Genomic DNA, 20630 nt, shown 5'->3' with positions numbered 1-20630 from the left:
CCTTGGCTTCAACCTTATAGTACAGTGGATGACAGCCAACAGGAGAGCTAGGCTCTAAAGACAGCACGAAAGGCAAAAATTCTGTCCAAATTGTCCTTTTGAAGCCCTTGGGGAGGCACTACGGTGGAGATCAACACAATATCTCTCGTAAGCCCAGCCCTGCCCAAGGTGCTCCTGCACTGAGACCAAGGGCGGCCACTCCATGGACCTGAGCCAGGGATGCAGGAACTGAGATGCTAGAGAGAGTAATTGACTCAAAACTCAAGCTGGACCGTATTTTCACTCAGTGGAATAGAGAACCCAATGACCCACAGCATCTAAATCTCAATCCCCACCCCCACTCCTCTCTCCCTACCCCTTCAGTGTGCCTACCTGCATTCTTATTAGGTTAAATCCATTCATGCTACAATCCTGCTATACCTCCACTGGCTTCAGGATGAAACCCAAACTCATAGGTGTGTCACAATACAGTGTTTCTCTCTCTCTCATCTCTTACTGTGTTCTCCTGGCCTGTGTTCAGTATTTTGGCCATAAACATCTTTGCCACAAGCATTTTTGCAGCAAATATTTTTGCCACATAACCAATTGACCATAAGGCAATTTTGCCATAAAAGATAAAAGAACTGGTTGATTTATATTACATAAATCTTAGCACTCATAACACTCTACACGGTGACAAGGAGACAGGCAGTCTTAAAGCAGTGGATGAAAACAACTACATATGTCGACTTGATTGGAAACACGGTGATAAAACTTACTGGAAGTATGAAATAAGAGAGGGTAAAGCCAGACTGCATACTCTACTAGAAAATGATAACATATCAGTTTGCAAATCCTTCGGATATTTGAAGGTGGAGAGTTGAACCCACATTTCCCATGAACTTTGGAACATCAATCAATGAACATGTGACAAGATGCCAGGAACACACCACAGTGTAGAGGCTTTCACAACACAAAGCTCAGTTACAAATGTGCATCTCAGTATTTGGAAACTGATCCCTCTCTTAATGGAGGAAGAAATCTTAGCAAAAAAGAAAAAGTGCGATGCTGAATGGGAAAACGAATCACATTTTAAATGTATTCAAATATTTTGTATTTTGCAATAAAGTCTTTAAATCTTCGTTATTCATTTTTCATGGTTCATTATGTCCTGTTTAATGATGCTCTTTTATTTTTTATCTTTTACAGGAGAATTGCCTTATAGCCAATTAGTTACATGGTGAAAATGTTTGCAGCAAAAACTCTTGTGGCAAAGATTTTACAGCAGATAGCACACCATTGTAAAGCAATTATACTTCAATAAAGATGTTTAAAAAAAAAAAAAAAAAAAAAAAACAAATACTCTATGTTATCGCTTATATGTGGAATCTAAAAAATGAAACAAATGAATGAATATAACAAAACAGAAACAAACTCATAGATATAGAGTACAAACTAGTGTTACCAGTGGGGAGAGGGAAGCGGAGAGGGGCAATTTAGGGGTAGGGGATTAAGAGGTACAAACTACTATGTATAAAATAAATAAGATACAAAGATGTACACACAGGGAATCTAGCCAATATTTTATAATAACTTTAAATGGAGTATAATCTGTAAAAATATTGAATCACTATGTTGTACACCTGAAACTAATATAATATTGTAAATCAACTATACTTTAATAAAAAAAACAGCGTTATATTCATAAAAAAAAAAAAAAAAAAAAAAAAAAAAAAAAGATTTTACAGCAGAGAAGCTCATGGCAAAAATACCTCCTGACCGACTCCTTCACTCCAGATGCCTGCAGATCTGCATGGGAATCCTGCCCTCCACGCGTCTGTGCCTCGGCTCACATTTTCCCTCTGCCCCGAATGTCTGGACGCATTGCCTTTAATTCCTCCTCTCGGAAGCTGTTCCAGGGCCCCATGATGACCCATCTACCTCTCTTCCAGCACTGACCAGGCACTGACAGCACCCAGCTGTCCTCTTCCACCACACTGGGCATCCTGGGAGAGCGGGGCCCACATTTCTTCCCTGCCTTGAACAATAAAGAAATGTACATCCCATCCCTGGAAGTAATGAATCAAGAAAGTTACAGGATAACCAAAACAGCTCACTTCTGGTTCAAGCTACCAAGCCTTCCTTTGTCAACCAAATTCAGACCTTGGCTTCCATGAGCAGTTTACTGACTGTGCCTTCTCTCTCTCTGTGCCTGGCTCTGTGCAAAGATCTGGGGAAATTCAAAGTAATTTAAACCCTGGGCTTGGTTTTGTATCTCTACTTAGTCAATTACCAGTTAATGTTTCTCTGATGGCTCCCTTGGGGACATTTATGGGCCCAAGAGTATAATGAAGGTTTGTTTAATGGGGGATCCAGCCAAAAGGCTATTTTGAGAGACCAAGGGGGCTCCTGGGAAATAACTCATCCTAGGGAGATGCTCAGAGCTTTGGTCCAAGGACATTACTTTGGAGATTTGGAAAATCTCCTCCCGCAATCTCTAGGTCTCATGTCTGAGTTGTAGGAAGATGGAATTGCAAGAAAGGCTGAAATAGTCCTGAAAATTATAAGGCACCAGGAAAGCCACACAGAGACCCTGTTCTTTACATGGTAGAATAGATTGCATTATGGTTCCAATTTTCACCCCTCCCTAAATTTGCCTCCTTTGCTGTATGACTGCAGTTCTCCTCACTAAAAGGGCACAGAATAGTTCCCAGTCCCTTGACTTTGAGACTGGTTATATGACTTGCTGTGACCAGTAGAATAAGGCTGAAGTAAGAATGCACCAGCTCTGAACCTAGGCCTTGAGAGTTATCACATGTTTCTGCTTGCCCTCTTGCACCGGTGCCATGCCATGAGAAGAACACACCTAGGCTAGGACACTGGTTCCAGCAGGACTGTGAAAGACACATGAAGCAGAGCTGAACTGGGTCACCTGGGCCTAGCTGAGATCCACCTACCCTCTGTTGAACCCCAGATGCATAAGCAAGTCAACCAAGATCCAGTTGAATCCAGCCTGGACCAGCCAACTCTCAGCTGACCTGAAGTTCCAGGAGAATAAATGATTGCTGGTTTAAGCCACTGAGTTTTGGCTAGTTTGTTATACAGCACGTTCTTGTGGTTCTAGCTAGCTGATACATACGGGAGTCTAGGCCCTGGCCACCACACCAGTTGTTCCCATATTATTGATTACTGGGCCCAGAGAACAGACCTGGCTCTGACCAACAGTCCTGAGAGGCCAGGGTAAGGCAGTGGAGGCAGCTTTAGGGATAAGGTGCCTTACTGACCATGAGCCTCGGGTTTTATATTTTAACATATGAAGAGCACAATGCAATACAGATGGATTTGACCGTCCACTAATGGGCTGCAAGAACATCAGGACTCTTCTAATATTTAACCTTAGAGCAAGTGAACATTTTCCCAACACATGAAGTTTTCTACAATCCAAAATAAGTTTCCACCATTTACAGTCTGCCTCAAGATAAAACAAATCTACGTATTTTTGTTTCATGTTACTTTTCCCCTAAAACACTTTTTGGAAGACCTTTCTAAAACTAAAAGTCATGATCTGATAACTTATGAACCTTCTTTAGAATTGGTTTCTCTCATAATCCCAGGAGGTCCTTCTGACTAATGTTAAAACAATTCCAATACACACTTATCAGTTTGAAATAATTTTCTAAGCTTGGCACAACATGTGCTACTTTAATCTACTACACTAAGTCCTAAGTAAAAGTAATGCTGATTAATATTTAAGAGGTTTGGAAGAGTATCTGTGTGTCTGCGGAGGGGCAGATGGAGGGCGGTTACGTCACCTTTCCCCCGATAAATGTAAACAAAAGAAAAAGAATCCTATGGGATACGGGGATATATGTACACATCTAGCTGATTCACTTTGTTATGCAGCAGAAACTAACACACCATTGTAAAGCAATTATACTCCAATAAAGATATTAAAAAAAAAAGAATTCTTACTATTACTTTCCTTTGATGAATAATAGGTTATCAACAGAAGTAAAGGTGTCCTAGTGTAGTTACTGGTTCGTGATGGGATATTTCTTTCATTCCACACAAACTTAACTCTCACAGTTAAGACACACAGTATGGCATTTTAGAGGATACCTATCAACACTGATGCCTGTTTTTGAGAAATGGTAATAAATAGCATGGAGGCTAAAACAATCTCTCAGAAGGAATTGTCTCGAAAGGAACCCATTCTCTGAAATGTGGTTAAATGACTCAGGACCAGCACCTTCAAGAAGTCTGAAATAAAAGGTTGGCAGAGAGAAAACAGAAGCCCTTTACGGAAGGTTCACCTTTAGCTGAGGGTTCACGTTCTGTAGGAGGAAGCCCTGCTCCAGGAGACTGGCTGTCTGTCCCCTGGATCAGGACAGCCGCCCCTCTCCTCCACCTGCTCCTGCCGCAGAACCATTACTTGTTGTTAAAGCACAACGCTTTAAGTGTGGGGAAAAAAATAAAAAGAACCTTTATAGTAGTTCCCGTATTCCTTTATATAATAATAAACTGAATCATAGGGGTTGTCCCAAACAGTTAAATATTGGCAATTTCACATGGCTCAACTTAATACAATAAGTAAACCTAAAATACACCCCTCAGGGCTTCCCTGGTGGCTCAGTGGTTAAGAATCCTCCTGCCAATGCAGGGGACATGGGTTTGAGCCCTGGTCCGGGAAGATCCCACATGCCGCGGAGCAACTAGGCCCGTGAGCCACAGCTACTGAGCCCATGTGCCACAACTACTGAAGCCCATATGCCTAGAGCCCATGCTCCACAACAAGAGAAGCCACCGCAATGAGAAGCCCGCGCACCGCAAGGAAGAGTAGCCCCCGCTCGCCACAACTAGAGAAAGCCCGCACGCAGCAGCGAAGACCCAACGCAGCCGAAAATAAAATAAAATAAATAAATTAAAAAAAAATTACATTAAAAATAAAATACACCCCCCAACACAAACACACATCACCAATACTCAGGGATATTAGAAATACAAAACTCTAATTGTGAGATATGTGAGACTGCAAACAAAACAAAAACCAAACTATCCCCCCAAATAATACCTGTTGTTAAAATTACAGTATAATATACATTTTCTTAAACTGCAACTTTTCATTTTAAACCCACCTCTATTTACCCTCTTCGGTGGGGAAATCTGCATATGCAGACTTTGGGCCTGAAATCAGGACAAACAGCTTCCCAGAACAAAGTCAAGAAGGGGGCACTGACTCACCTGGAGAGTAACAGGTGACCCTGAAGCTGCAGGTCGGCGGCACAGTCCTCAGATCGGCAATTCCTTTCAAACACGGTCTGTGAGGGAGACACAAGAAGAAGAGCAAAACAGGGTTAGTGGCAAATGAGTAAATAACAGCCAACCACTTCCTTCCAAATCAGTGGGAATTCTTCCCGTGTGCCTGAGGCACAGTGAGGCCAAACAATACCGAAACATCGGAGTTTGGAGCAGACAAAGGTTTATTGCAGGGCCCTGCAAGGAGTCAGCGTCTCATGCCTTAAAAACCCTGAACTCCCTGAAAGCTTTCAGCAAAGCCCTTTTACAGGAAAGGTGAGGGAGGGGCGGGGTTAATTGTTGGAAGCTTCTTGGTGTCAGATCCTTTGTTCTTGAGGTTGGGTCATGGTCAGGTCACGATGTTCCTGTAAACGTCCACCAAACAAATGTTAGTCTCTGTTCTGACAAGAAGGGGCAAGGTCCCAAGGCTCAACTTTTGCCCTCCGAGGTCCAGGCCTCGTTAAGGGGAGGGGTCCCTGCGCGGGCCGGTCACCCTGCCCGGGTCCTCCCGCCAGTGCCCAGCCCGGCTGAGGAGGCAGATCTCAGCTGGCGGCGCCCGCAGGGCCAGGTCCCCAGACCCCGCCCAGCCGTCATCGCTGAGGGAGCCAGGCGCCCAGGACCCAGCCGGCCCTCAGGCTCCTCAGGCCGCCCAACTGGGAGCCAGGTCCCGCGGACTGCGACCCAGGGTGACCGCCACCGCCATTAGGTCGCGGAGGTGGGCATGGGGCAGAGGTTCGCCGCTGCCTCAAGGCCGGGGCCCAGTGACAAGGGTTCTGGAGCCCTGCAGGACACAGCCCTCGGCCTGTCCCCGGGCCCCCAGCTCACCCGTCGGCGGAGGCTGAAGGGCCTGGAGGGCCCCGGGGAGAAGGCCACGATCCGCCTGTCTCCGCACTCTCCGCCGCGAGGACCGCTGCCCTGCTGACCCTGCGGAGCGGGACCTCTCACCGCTGCACTCCGGGTCTTGCCCTGAAGGTCTCGCGGTAACGGCCGCGCGGCTGCCCCGCCCCTATTACAATTCCGCTAAACCCCCACCCCCATGGAGCCAGGTCCCGCAGGGCGAGGGGTCCTCAGCAGTTAACAAGGAAACCCAAGTCAGGGGTGGCCTTGACCACAGCGGGCACCCCTTGTCTGATTCGTTTCTCAGGCTCCTCAAGTGCTTCTTCAAGTAGTTGTTTCAAGAAAGGTACACGGTAGGTAGGTGTTCTTCCCATCTTTGAGACGATCTTTAAATGCTCTCAGATCGGAATGAATAGTAACCCAGGTTACAGTCTGGTCATTTCCCTCTGCTGTCATGGCGAGGCAGAAAATCCGTATTTGATATGGGTTCTGCCTGAAGGAGGGGTTCATACTATAATTTTTAATTCCAAAGGGGAAAGTCAAAGGCAATTAGGCTCTGAGGCCAAGGGCACCACAGCCGACTGAAGGGATCCTGTCTCGGCGGGGCAGCCAGTAGCTATCAGGACGGAGTGTCCTTTCTCTAACCAAGGCTGGGCCTCCTGAGCCTCCAGGGCCTCCACCCAGTGCTGGGGCCTAAAGCTCACTATGCCACACCCGACATCTTTCCAGGGGGCTCGCAGCGTGTGCCTGAGCTGGGCCTACCTGTGGAGGGCAACCAGGAATCAGGAGCGGCTCTGGGGAGGAGTTACAGTTTTCTTCTCTCTGTGGTACCCGGCGGGCTTGTCTGTCCTTCCCTCTGGTCTCAATCTCTCTGATGTCTCTAATCCGTGAACAGCAGGCTTCCTGAGTCCACACCGACAGAGACTCTTCACTAGTTACATGCCTTTGATCACTTTGGTGGGATTTTGGAGAGAAGAGCCTGTGGCCGTTTTTCAGTTGTCATTTATTCACTATTCAACTTCTCTGTCATCACTACTCATATTTGTGGGTCCCCCTCTAACACATACAGAGAACATAGTTCCAGGTGATTCATTCTCCTCCCACAGGACAAGTCCAGGCAGCTTCTCTGAGCGTCCACGTGGACTCCAGCAAACGTGCTGGCCAACGAACAGTCTAGACCCAACCAGGCAGAGTAACTTTGCTTATGGAAATTCATATTCCTGTGTCACATTTCCAAAATGTAATATGTCCCAGCCAACATTCCCTGCCGTGAGTGTGGGGGAAAAACTCATGAAAGTCTTGAGCAAAAAAAGGACATTCCCATGTTCTTTTGGACAACACTGGGGGCAAAGAGAGAGCCAAATTTCCAAGAGATTTTAATAGGAGGCATTTGTGATTTATTTGCCATCTCAGTCAAGGAGAAAACAGGAATAAGTGGATGTGAGGTCTGCATGAATATCTCAGGTGGGAAAAGAAGGCTTTCCGAGGTTAGAAATGAGGAGAAACACCAAAGGTGACTTTACCACCAAGCTGATGAAACTTCAGGCTGAAGGGCCTTCACTGACACACTCCCACCGGGGCCTTGCACCTCACTTTCTATTCATGATGTTACTTGATTTTCCCCAAGAGAAGCTCTCCTTCCAAATCATATAAGCTTTAGGCTCCACTAAACCCAGCTCTGCCCCTGGTGACAGGCTTCTCTTTACAAGTGTTTCTCCCATTTTACAGGCAAGAGACAGTCTGACTTCCAGCCTTTGGAGGTGGGGTGCAGTGGGGTGGGGAGCAGGTGAGAACTGACAAGGAGGAAGGGACCTACAGCCATCCCGTGGCACACAATCTGAAAAGATCAGGTGCCTGCCCTCCTCAGCTCCGTCACCCTGGCTCCCTTGTGCCAGCCACCCCTCAACCTGGCCGTATAACTTCCCACCTCAGGGCCTCCCCACATGCCGAGCCCAAATGCCTCCACCGGGTTCACCTGGTACGTGTCCTCTCATCCTTCAATGAGCAAATCAAAACCACATCCCTGAGCCCCTGATGAGCTTGGGCTCTGTCATAAGTTCTTGTAGTTCATGCACTTTTCCTTCTACTGCTCATCTCGACTGTAACTAATTAATTTTATCATTACGTGTTTCCCGTTTGTCTCCCCTGCTAAAATGATGCTCCAGGACTGTATTGGTCTTGTTCACCCCTGTGCCTGCCCTCAGACCCCAGCATGTAGAAGCTGCCACACTGGAGGACCCCACACGCTCTGAGAGATGGGGTGACCGTTGGAACATGGGCCAATGAGAATACACTGCTCATCAACACCAAAGCTGTAGCCCCCCCCAGCAAAGAACTGTTGCTCAGCTACAAGCTCTGTCCTTGGTCTGACTTTCCCTTGTACTCTGCTCTCTATTTCCTGTCCCTCAAACTAACTTCTCTAGCTGTTAAGTCCTCCAGTGCTGCTGAATTTCCTTCCAACAAAGGCAAGCACTGAGTCTGCCATACACACACTCACACACAAAAATTGGGTGTATATACACACATACACACACACACACACATTCAGATACACGTTAGTTGAGTGCTTACACTGACCAGCTAAAATTAAGCACAAACTATAGTGAGAAGATAAAGCACAAGCTTAGAAATTAGTCCAGGGCTCAATTTCCACATTTACAAAATGAAAATAACAGCATTAGTGACACTCTTGTTAATCCAGATTAGCATTTAGCTGGGAGTGGGAGTTTGTGGCTATTACGCTGTTCTTGTTTTAGGCATCACTGTTTACACCAGCAAATGTGCATCACTGTCTACACCAGCAAATGTGAATGACAATGATGGTATGTAAGAGTGAGGTAAGAGTGAGCTCCATGAGGATTCCCTAGTGGACAGTGCAGTACAAGACCATGGAAAGAGAATCAAAATGAATCTCTCTCTGTGTAGATGACTGTACTTTCTAAAAACCAATGCACGATGTCTCCCATTGCACTCTTTACAATGTGACTCTGAGATTCCTCCCACAGAGAGTGGAGTCAATACTCTACCCCTTGAATCTGGGTGGATTTGTGGCTGCACAGAAGTGGTGCTTTGCAATTTCCAAGCCTAGTCACCAAAAGTACTAGAGGTTCCTCTGAGTTCTCTTGGGGCATTTGCTCCTGGACTATAGCTACTACCCGGCAAGGAAGCCATGGAGAGGCCCACGTGGAGAGAAACTGACCGGCAGCATCAACTCGAGGCCACGGAAGTCAGCCACCATGGAAATGGGTCCCCCAGCCCCACCAAGCTGCCATGATGTGGAGCAGAGATGAGCTGCCCCAACCAGGCCCTGCCAAATTTCAAATTCATGAACAAAATGAATGCTGTTATTTTAGGCCACTACATTTTGGGATAGTTTATTTTACAGAAATAGATTACTGGAATATTCCTCAACCTAATGGTCTCCCCTAACTTGGGTAATGGTGTGAACAAAAGTGGCTGTGCATTCCAAGCCCTGGCAAAGCCTTGGCTTAGGCAAGACCCTCCCCAGGCTGGGAATGAAGTTGTCTTATAGGTAAAATATCAAGACAGCAAGGAATCAAGAGACCTGTGTCATCCACCTTGGAGACTGAAGTTGAAACTCAGAGATCCTGTGCTTGGGACCTGGATTCGTCTCTCTGGGCAAGTGACAGTTTTGTTTCCTGAGGAACTGAAAAACATCTCTCTGGGGCAGAAGCGGGGGCAGTCTGAAGCCTCAGAATGCTAGCTGACAGCATAGTTTCCAGGAGCAAGTAAAAAATATCTCTCCTGTACAAAGTGGAAAGAGTACAGGTTCTCCCTGAAGCCAATGGGCCAAACTACCAATTTTCCAACTTCTCCTCTGCCTGCTTCTCCACGTTTCCCTAACCCTCTGGGCAAACACAAGCCTGGCTGCCTAAATCAGGCAAATCCCAACCCAGCTTGGAAGCAGTCTCTCCCACCTCCTTCCAGCCTCGACTTCTGACTGGAATATCCCTGTCAATTTTTTTTTTTTTTTTTAACCTGGAAGCAGCCATTCTGGAAAATGGAAACAGAGCTAAGAAGACACCATCTCTGAGGACTTCCCTGGTGGCACAGTGGTTAAGAATTTGCCTGCCAATGCAGGGAACACGGGTTCAAGCCCTGGTCCAGGAAGATCCCACATGCCGCGGAGCAACTAAGCCCGTGCGCCACAACTACTGAAGCCTGCATGTCCTAGAGCCCGTGCTCCTCAACAAGAGAAGCCACCGCAATGAGAAGCCTGCACACCGCAACGAAGAGTAGCCCCCGCTCGCTGCATCTAGAGAAAGCCCGCGCGCAGCAAAGAAGACCCAATGCAGCCAAAAATAAATAAATAAACTAAAAAAAAAAAAAGACATCATCTCTGATTCCTCTCTGTTTACAGGAGATTAAACTCCTTCTCTCAGGAGATGACGGTTTCCTGCCTTGGGCTTTGCAGTCTGGACACCCAGTGGCCTCCCCAGCCTCATGGACTAGATTTCCATGCTGGCTCCTTCCTCACCCTAGTCTTCATCTCAGCTTTCCCTGGAGAATACACTTTTCTTTTTGAAATCCTTTCTCCAGCTTCTCCTCCAACCCTTACTCTACTTGTTTTAGAGTAAGGTTGGCAGATTTTTCTGTAAAGGGCCAGACAGTAAATATTTTCAGCCTTGAGGGCCAGATGGTCTCAGCTACAACTGCTCAGCTCTGTTGCTAGAGCAAAAGCAGACATATGTAAAGGAATGGCCATGGTTGTGTCTCAGTAAAACTTTATTTATAAAAACAGGCAGCAGGCTAGATTTGGCCAGCAGACTGTAGTTTGCCCATTCCTGTTCTAGAATATTTAGATACTTGTTTCCTCATTCCCTTTAGGCCAGGGGGTTTGGGGGGAGGGTAGAAGACAATGAATTCAGTTCAATTTACATTTTGCTCTGAACCAGAGCACAGAGGCTGGAGTTGGCTGTGTTTTTCTCACAAAGCTGTGGCCACCAAGGCCAGAACAACCTTGGGTGCGTGTGATAGCTCAATGGCTGCCCTGGCCAAGGCTGACTTCAGAAAAGCAGTCGCCCAGGTGCTCAGGCCTTGGAGGGCCCATTTTCTCCCACCCAAATCTACAGTGGAAAAATCTGCACTGATCTAGCAGGAAGTAGGATTCTTAGTCTATTCCAGCTGTCATGTTCAGAGGAGGATCAGTTTCTTGAAGTTGGTGATATTAGCTTTAAAAATATATAAATCATTGACGTAGGTTAGACACTGTTTATAGGGTTGCCATGGCAAACCGGTCTGCTGGGACCTGAGAAAATAGGACAATTGGATTGGGTGGGAATTAATGCTTTTCAAATCCCAGCCCACGGCTGTTTGTAAGCTAAAATGAGCGAGACATTTCCTGATGGGCGATCTGACTTTGCAGAAGGTCTCTGCCTGGACAACAGGAGGGACATTTCTGAACTGCTGTTCCTCCCATCGTCCCACATAAGTTCCCAGAGGCCCCAGCCATAGGTAGTTCATGCCTGCAGCCCCCAGCACCTAGCACAGTATTAAACATTTGTGTGTGTGTGTGTGTGTAAATGCCATGACCTGAGTGTAAGAGGTTTCTCCTTCCCAATTCCATTTTAATGCTTTTTCCAGAATGCAAAATTGTCCTTAATGTGGCACATTAAAGACCTCATTCCTGGGTGGTCCCAGGAATTTCAGCTCTATTGAGTCTTATACCCAAATGAAGGAAGTAAGAGTCTCATAGCTTGGTATTTAAAATCAGGTCACGGGCTTCCCTGCTGGTGCAGTTGTTAAGAATCCACCTGCCAATGCAGGGGATATGGGTTCGAGCCCTGGTCTGGTAAGATCCCACATGCCGCGGAGCAGCTAAGCCCGTGCACCACAACTACTGAAGCCCGCATGCCTAGAGCCCATGCTCCGCAACAAGAGAAGCCACCGCAATGAGAAGCCCGCGCACCGCAACAAAGAGTAGCCCCACTCACTGCAACTAGAGAAAGCCTGCACACAGCAACGAAGACCAACGCAGCCAAAAATAATAAATAAATAAATAAATAAAATAAAAAATAAAAAAATAAAATAAAATCAGGTCATGCAGACAGACTTGCTTTCTAAAGAATAGCACGTCCACAAGAATAAATGAAAGACAAATACTTTGTAAAATTAAAGCTGAGAAATTCCTTCTATCTCAGGGTCTGTATAAATTGTCCTTTCAGATTCTGAAATCATGGGAGGAGTCCAGTTGGTTTCCCTCTAAACAACAAACATGGTACTGATTTTGCTTCATGCCCCCCATGGAAAAACTGGAAGTGATAAATGCTTCTATCTTTTGGGCATCCCTTGGTTTACTCCATGGCCCTGTGGTTCGGAGAACAGCCCCCGCTACCTGAAGGCAACATTTTGAAGATCTAGTTCAATCCCCATGAAGAACTGAGTGGGAGGAGGAACTGCTCAGGGAGGTCCTGCCCACCTGGGCCTGCACCTGGCCTCTGGACCCTCCCAGTGTCGTTTCCAGGTCTGCCTAAGACTTGGTGGCTTTTTGCAGGCCATATTTCAAGTCCCTCTACAACCTCAGCCATCAACTCTCCTCTAGGGATCTCCTGCCTTCCAGGACCAGAATTTCCTTCTTTTTTTCTTTTTTCTTTTTTTAATAAATTTATTTATTTATTTTTGGCTGTGTTGGGTCTTCGTTGCTGCGTGTGGGCTTTCTCTAGTTGCGGCAAGTGGGGGCTACTCTTTCGTTGCGGTGCACAGCCTTCTCATTGCAGTGGCTTTTCTTATTGCGGAGCATGGGCTCTAGGTGTGAGGCCTTCAGCAGTTGTAGCGCACGGGCTCAGTAGCTGTGGCTCATGGGCTCTAGAGCGCAGGCTCAGTAGTTGTGGCACACAGGCTTAGTTGCTCCGCGGCATGTGGGATCTTCCTGGACCAGGGCTCGAACCTGTGTCCCCTGCATCGGCAGGCGGATTCTTAACCACTGCGCCACCAGGGAAGCCCCAGAATTTCTTTCGTTTCTTCTTTTTTTTTTTAAAGGCCCAGAGTTTCTTTGCCTTGATTTTTACCCTGGAATCTTTTGTGTTCTTTGTTTATTTATTTATTTTTTTAAGAAAAGGTTGCTGTTAGTCACAAGAGGCAGAAAACAGAACCAACAAGTTCAAAAAAAGGGGCTGGTGCTGTCAGAAAAAAGGAAGAGTATTCTAGCCATGCTTCTTTTTTTTTTTAAATTTGGCTGCGCTGGGTCTTAGTTGCAGCACGCAGGATCTTTAGTTGTGGCATGTGGGCTCCTTTAGTTGCAGCACATGGGATCTAGTTCCCTGAACAGGGATGGAACCCGGACCCCCTGCATTGGGAGCACGAAGCCTTAACCACTGGACCACCAGAGAAGTCCCTAGCCATGCTTCTAAAAGCTGGTGAGTCAGACGTAGTCAGGCAACTAGGAGTGAGAAAGATGGCTTCAAACTGGAGAGGAAGCCAGGGGGACCTCTCCTCCCCTATCTGCAAGAACATCATGTGAATGGGCTCCAGGTAACATTTCAAGTAGCAAGAGCCTGGCCTTTGATTTTCTGAATCATCTCAGAAGATACCAAGAGAGAAGCTAAGATTTCTTCCCCAGCTAGAGACTATCCACCAGATGTGCACCCTCGCTTGTTTACACACACACTCCACGTGCTTGTGTGGGCAGTTTTTAATAAAGCAGGACAATGTAGAAGAAAATCCAACAGGCTGAAGATTTGGAGGAAAACCACTATTTTCTTCTGAAAAGAGTTTTGGAGGACCAGAACACATTCTTTCCGGAAACTGCAAAGATAATGGTTGTAATTCAGTTTGCTAATATTTTGTTAAGGATTTTTGCATCTATGTTCATCAGAGATATTGGCCTATAATTTTCTTTTTTGGGTGTTGTTCTTGTCTGGTTTGGGATTAGGGTAATGCTGGCCTCGTAAAATGAGTTAGGATGTGTTCCCTTCTCTTCGATTTGTTTTGGAAGAGTGTGATAAGGATAGGTATTAAATCTCCTTTGAATATAAAAAAAAGAAATAAAGAATCCCATGCTGCGGGAGTTCCCTAGTGGTCCAGCGGTTAGGACTTGGTGCTTTCACTGCCGTGGCCTGGGTTCAATCCCTGGTTAGAGAACTAAGATCTCGCAAGCCGGATAGCGGGGCCAAAAAAAAAAAAAGGAATCTCATGCTAAAAAAAAATTGCAAAGATAAAGTATAACACTGAAGAAGAAATTGTAAAAATTCAACAGGTGACTACAAGTACAGCCCAGCCTTTCATAGTAGGTGTAACCTCTCCTTTGCTCTTTGGATTAACCTTGACGGGAAGCCTGAGAAACAGATACAGCCAGATTTCTGTGGTCAGTAATGTTGAACTACGTACTTGTTTTCCTCACTTGTACTTGAAAGTGGATGGTTTTCACAGGTGTTTCACCATGGTGCCCTTTCTGAGATTAGCCAGAGGCTGATGCCAAACAGCTGATGCCTATAAAAGTAGGACTGATCAGGCTGAAATAGGGAGGGGGGTGGACACCTCCTCCTCTAACACCCCTTCTCCTCCACTGCACCAACCTGCTCCCTTGAATACAGGTGTGTGCTCTGGAACCCGCAGGTTGGATGGTCTCTGAGACCTGTCCGGCTCTGATGTCTGGAGTTACTCTGCTCTCTCCTCCCTGCCAACCCCTCAGCTTTCCATCCTTCTGCAGAGACTTTACATATGATAATGAAAATAAACCTTAGAGCTGTAAATAATGGCATTTTAAGCTGGCTGGGCACCTCAGCCAGGAAAGCATTACCTAATGTCCAGGCTGAACAAACACTGAGTCTTTGTGGGCACGGGGCTGGCATCCCACACACCCAGGCATTGAGGGGCCGGGGTGGGAGGTCCAGATGGTGATGGTTTCCAGCACAATGGAGGTTCAAAGTTTATGGCTTCAACATAGTAAAACGTTAATATTAGAGTAAAACAGTTCACCTTTCCCTTGAAAGATGACAAAGTGAGTATTTTCAACATAGCCAATGCCTTTCCTCTCACCAGCTGTGTCTCCTCCATCTTGGTCTTCGAAAAAATAGACTCACACGTGCACAAGTGTACTGTGGAGTAGGTAAGTCACCCTAAATCACACACCTTGCTCTCCTGCCTGGGAGGAATTCTTAGAGAGTTCATGGAGCACACTTCTTTTAATTATACAGCTTTGCTGAATCTGCAGTGAAGAAATTCTGATATGACGTCCGACGTCTGCAGGAGGACCTAGCCTTGTGCTCTTTCAGAAGGGCCCTTTCCACTGAGATAGGTTTACTGAGCATCCTCTATGAGCCAGGCAGTGCTAAGCATTGGGGGTCAACAGCAAAAATCAAGGTGTTACCTGGTCTGGGCCCTTATCTGGAGGCTCTGGGGGAAAATCTGCTTCCAGGCCTACTCAGGTTGTTTGCGGAATTTACTGCCCTGTGGTTGTAGGACTGAGGTCCCCATTTCCATGCTGACACTCACCAGGGAGCCTCTCTCAGCTCCTCGAGGTTGTCTGCATTCCTTGTCAAGTTGCACCACCGTCTTCAAAGCCAGCAATGGCAGGTCAAGTCCTTCTCAAGCTTCAGATCTCTCTGACTCCTTCCTCTCCTGCATCTCTCTGACCTCCTATTCTTCCTCCTTCCTTCTGCCTCCAGCTGGAGAAAGATCGGGCCCATCTGGATAATCCAGGATACTCTCCCTAGTGTAAAGCCCATAACCTTAGTTACAACTGCAAAGTCCTTCCCTTTGCCATGTGATGCATCATATTCACAGGTTCCAGGAATGAGGGTGTGGACGTCTTTGGGGGCCATTCTGTCTACCACAGTGGGTGGCCTGGAAGTCCAGCCCCAGCCAGGTCTCTTTGGGGGCCTCCTGAGGAAGCCTGAGAGCAGTTATTTCCAAAGCTCTACTCTGTGTATAGGGTTTGAAGCCAGGGCCTCTGTCATAGCCATTGGTATGCTCACCTGTAGGAGAAACATTAGGGCCCCAATGACAGCCTTCCTGCTTTCCCAGCACACAGGCCAGCCAGAGCTTTCCAGGACTGTTTCATTTCATTCCATACTCTTTCAGCAGCTGAGACCCACTAGGAACTGATGATGAGTCAACTCTCTGAGTGTATCAGACAGAACCTTCATGAACTGACCTGCAAGACCTTCCTAGGGCTGCTGTGAGAGCTCCTAACTGGCCCCCCAGTCCAGGCAGACCATCTCAAGAAGATGTGATGGTCTCCTGTCCCCTACCAGTTCAATCAAGTCCAACTCCCTGGTCAGTGAACAAGTGGCCTTAGACTGTCTGACTGTACCTCCAGCCCTAATGGCCCCTCTCCTTCTCCTCACTAGATGTTCAGCCACATGGAAGACCATTAGCATCCATCACTCCCTCCTTCTCTGTTGGTCAAAGCCCTCCAGCCCCAAGTATCCAAATCCTACTTCTTCCATGAGGCTCCAGCCAATTCTCCCTTCTCCAGAGAGCATCTCCTTATCCTCGGCTGGAAGAGGTCTCTGGAGTGAAATTCACACACACTAGTCTGAATCTCACTTTCTGCTCTGTATAAGTTATTCCTGTACAGTCTCTAAGTCTACTAAGGCAGCAATGTTTCATTTATCTTTTTATCCACGTCTTAACGTGTAGCAGACACTCAATTAGCTGAATTGCTCTTAGATTTATAGTCCTTTTAAATTACTCTTCTGGCTAATGGATAAAACACTTTGTTGTTGTTATATCTGTACCAAATATTTCTTGAGGCAAGAGAGGCAGGTCTCTGCTTTCCTTAAATTTTTAAGGTGAAACGTGCATTCATCAAGCTGTATGTCCTACAGAGGTTGTAGCATTAGAGCTCCAATTTTCTCCGAGTGCCCAGAATCCCAATTGGTCCTCAGCAACGGTGGCAACCCCACTATTCACTCATACAGCCTGGCACCCACCCTGAAGCCCATTTTCTCTCAAGGCTGCTCTTCACCCGGCAGAGGGAAGGCTTGGCCTCCTGCCTGCCTCACTCACTCCCACTCTCTGCCAAAAGCCTGGGATCCATCAGTAAGCCTGTACTTAACATGCTCTAACCCTTAGCCAGACTCATCAAGAAAAGAAGTGAGAGGACGCAAATCAATAAAATTAGAAATGAAAAAGGAGAAATCACAACTGACCCCGCAGAAACACAAAGGATTATAAGAGACTACTACAAACAACTATATGCCAATAAAATGGACAACCATGAAGAAATGGACAAATTCTTGGAAAGGTACAATTTTCCAAGACTGAACCAGGAAGAATTAGAAAATATAAACAGACCTATCACAAGTAATGAAAGTGAAACTGTAATTAAAAATCTTCCAACAAACAAAAGCCCAGGACCAGATGGCTTCACAGGTAAATTCTATAAAACATGTAGAGAAGAGCTAACAACGATCCTTCTCAAACTCTTCCAAAAATTTGCAGAGGGAGGAACACTCCCAAATTCATTCTACAAAGCCACCATCACCCTGATATCAAAACCAGAAAAAGATATCACAAAAAAAGAAAATTATAGACCAATATTCACTGATGAATATAGATGCAAAAATCCTGAACAAAATACTAGCAAACAGAGTCCAACAACATGTTAAAAGGATCATACACCATGATCAAGTGGGATTTATCCCAGGGACACAAGGATTCTTCAATATATGCAAATCAATCAATGTGATATACCATATTAACAAATTAAGGAATAAAAACCATAAGATTGTCTCAATAGATGCAGAAAAAGCTTTTGACACAATTCAACACCCATTTATGATAAAAACTCTCCAGAAAATGGGCATAGAGGGAACCCACCTCAACATAATAAAGTCTATATATGACAAACCCACAGCAAACATCGTTCTCAATGGTGAAAAACTGAAAGCATTTCCACTAAGATCAGGAACAAGACAAGGATGTCCACTCTCACCACTCTTATTCAACATAGTTCTGGAAGTCCTAGTCACGGCAATCAGAGAAGAAAAAGAAATAAAAGGAATACAAATTGGAAAAGAAGAAGTAAAACTGTCACTGCAGATGACATGATACTATACACAGAAAATCCTAAAGATGCCACCAGAAAACTACTAGAGCTAATCAATGAATTTGATAAGGTTGCAGGATACAAAATTAATGCACAGAAATCTCTGGCATTCCTATATACTAACAATGAAAAATCAGAAAGAAAAATTAAGGAAATAATCCCATTTACCATCGCAACAAAAAGAATACCTAGGAATAAACCTACCTAAGGAGGCGAAAGACTTGTATTCAGAAAACTATAAAACACTGATGAAAGAAATCAAAGATGACATAAACAGATGGAGAAATATACCATGTTCTTGGATTGGAAGAAGCAATATTGTGGAAATGATTATACTACCCAAAGCAATCTACAGATTCAATGCAATCCCTATCAAACTACCAATGGCATTCTTCAAAGAATTAGAACAAAACATTTTTACAATTCGTAAGGAAACACATAAGAGCCCGAATAGCCAAAGCAATCTTACGAAAGAAAAACAGAGTTGGAGGAATCAGGCTCCCTGACTTCAGACTATACTACAAAGCTACAGTAATCAAGACACTATGGTACTGGCACAATAACAGAAATATAGATCAATGGAACAGGATAGAAAGCCCAGAGATAAACCCATGCACATATGGTCACCTAATTTACAACAAAGGAGGCAAGAACATACAATGGAGAAAAGACAGCCTCTTCAATAAGTGGTGCTGGGAAAACTGGACAGCTACATGTAAAAGAATGAAATTAGAACACTTCCTAACACCATACACAAAAATAAACTCAAAATGGATTAAAGACCTAAATGTAAGGCCAGACACTATAAAACCCTTAGAGGAAAACATAGGCAGAACACTCTGACATAAATCACAGCAAAATCCTTTTTGACCCACCTCCTAGAGAAATGGAAATAGAAACAAAAATAAACAAATGGGACCTAATTAAACTTAAAAGCTTTTGCACAGCAAAGGAAACCATAAACAAGACGAAAAGACAACCCTCAGAATGGGAGAAAATATTTGCAAATGAAACAACTGACAAAGGACTAATCTCCAAAATATACAAACAGCTCATGGAGCTCAATATCAAAACAACAAACAACCCAATTAAAAAATGGGCGGAAGACCTAAACAGACATTTCACCAAAGAAGACACACAGATGGCCAAGAAGCATATGAAAAGATGCTCAACATCACTAGTTATTAGAGAAATGCAAATCAAAGCTACAATGAGGTATCACCTCACAACAGTAAGAATGGCCATTATCAAAAAATCTAGAAACAATAAATGCTGGAAAGGGTGTGGTGAAAAGGGAACCCTCCTGCACTGTTGGTGGGAATATAAATTGATACAACAACCATGGAGAACAGTATGGAGGTTCCTTACAAAACTAAAAATAGAACTACCATATGACCCAGCAATCTCACTACTGGGCATATACCCTGAGAAAACCATAATTCAAAGAGAGCATATACCACAATGTTCCTTGCAGCACTATTTATAATAGCCAGGACATGGAAGCAACCTAAATGTCCATGGACAGATGTATGGATAAAGAAGACATGGCACAGATATACAATGGAATATTACTCAGCCATAAAAAGAAACGATATTGAGTTATTTGTAGTGAGGTGGATGGACCTAGAGTCTGTCATACAGAGTGAAGTAAGTCAGAAAAAGAAAAACAAATACCATATGCTAACGCATATGTATGGAATCTAAAAAGGTACTGATGAACCTAGTGGCAGGGCAGAAATAAAGACGTAGACACAGAGAATGGACTTGAGGACATGGGGTGGGAGGGAGAAGCTGGGGCAAAGTGAGAGTAGCATGGACATATATACACTACCAAATGTAAAACAGATAGCTAGTGGGAAGCAGCAGCATAGCACAGGGAGATCAGCTCGGTGCTTTGCAACGACCTAGGGGGTAGGACAGGGAGAGTGGGAGGGAGGCTCAAGAGGGAGGGGATATGAGGCTATATGTATGCATATGGCTGATTTACTTTGTTGTACAACAGAAACTAACACAGCATTGTGAAGAAATTATACTCCAATAAAGATGTATAAAAAAATAAAAAATAAAAATAAATTTAAAAAATTTAAAAAAACATGCTTTAGTCACTGACTCCATGTTATATACACTGTGCAGCTATTCCACCTGAACTAGACCATCAATGGGGGCAGACCCTGACTCTAAAAGATTGCCAGAATTTAACCCACTCTATTGCACAACCCTATGTACCAACATGGGCTTTTAGTGCCTTTTAGTTGAAGAGACTAAGGCACTTAAATCCTGAAGTTACCTGGCAAAATGAAGAGTTTCAATGAGTTTATTCCTTCCTAGGAAAGAGGTTAGATGCTCTTTGTGGACCTGTCACATATATACAAGTTAAGAATCAGCTCTGCTTCCTAGAGTGGGCCTAGCTCTCAGAATCTTTCCCTTAAATTAAGCTAACATCTGGAAGACACATGGAGAAAGATCATTAAATTATCTTTTTTTTTTTTTTTTTTTCACCATAATC

General features: G+C 45.0%; 1 protein-coding gene across 1 annotated transcript in view; it reads right to left on the bottom strand.

Moving 5' to 3' along the window:
- The window catches only part of ITGA9 (integrin subunit alpha 9), a 345733-nt gene that overhangs the window by 148260 nt on the left and 176843 nt on the right, over window positions 1-20630 (bottom strand). Inside the window, exon 17 of the mRNA XM_061196493.1 lies at window positions 5221-5297. Coding sequence (XP_061052476.1) covers window positions 5221-5297 — 77 coding nt within the window. The remainder of the gene's footprint in view (window positions 1-5220; window positions 5298-20630) is intronic.

The sequence above is a fragment of the Eubalaena glacialis genome, chromosome 7 (genome assembly GCF_028564815.1).
Source record: "Eubalaena glacialis isolate mEubGla1 chromosome 7, mEubGla1.1.hap2.+ XY, whole genome shotgun sequence".
Classification (NCBI taxonomy): Eukaryota; Metazoa; Chordata; class Mammalia; order Artiodactyla; family Balaenidae; genus Eubalaena; species Eubalaena glacialis.
The sequence above is the reverse complement of the archived record's forward strand: the minus strand, read 5'-3'. Positions and strand labels throughout refer to the sequence as shown.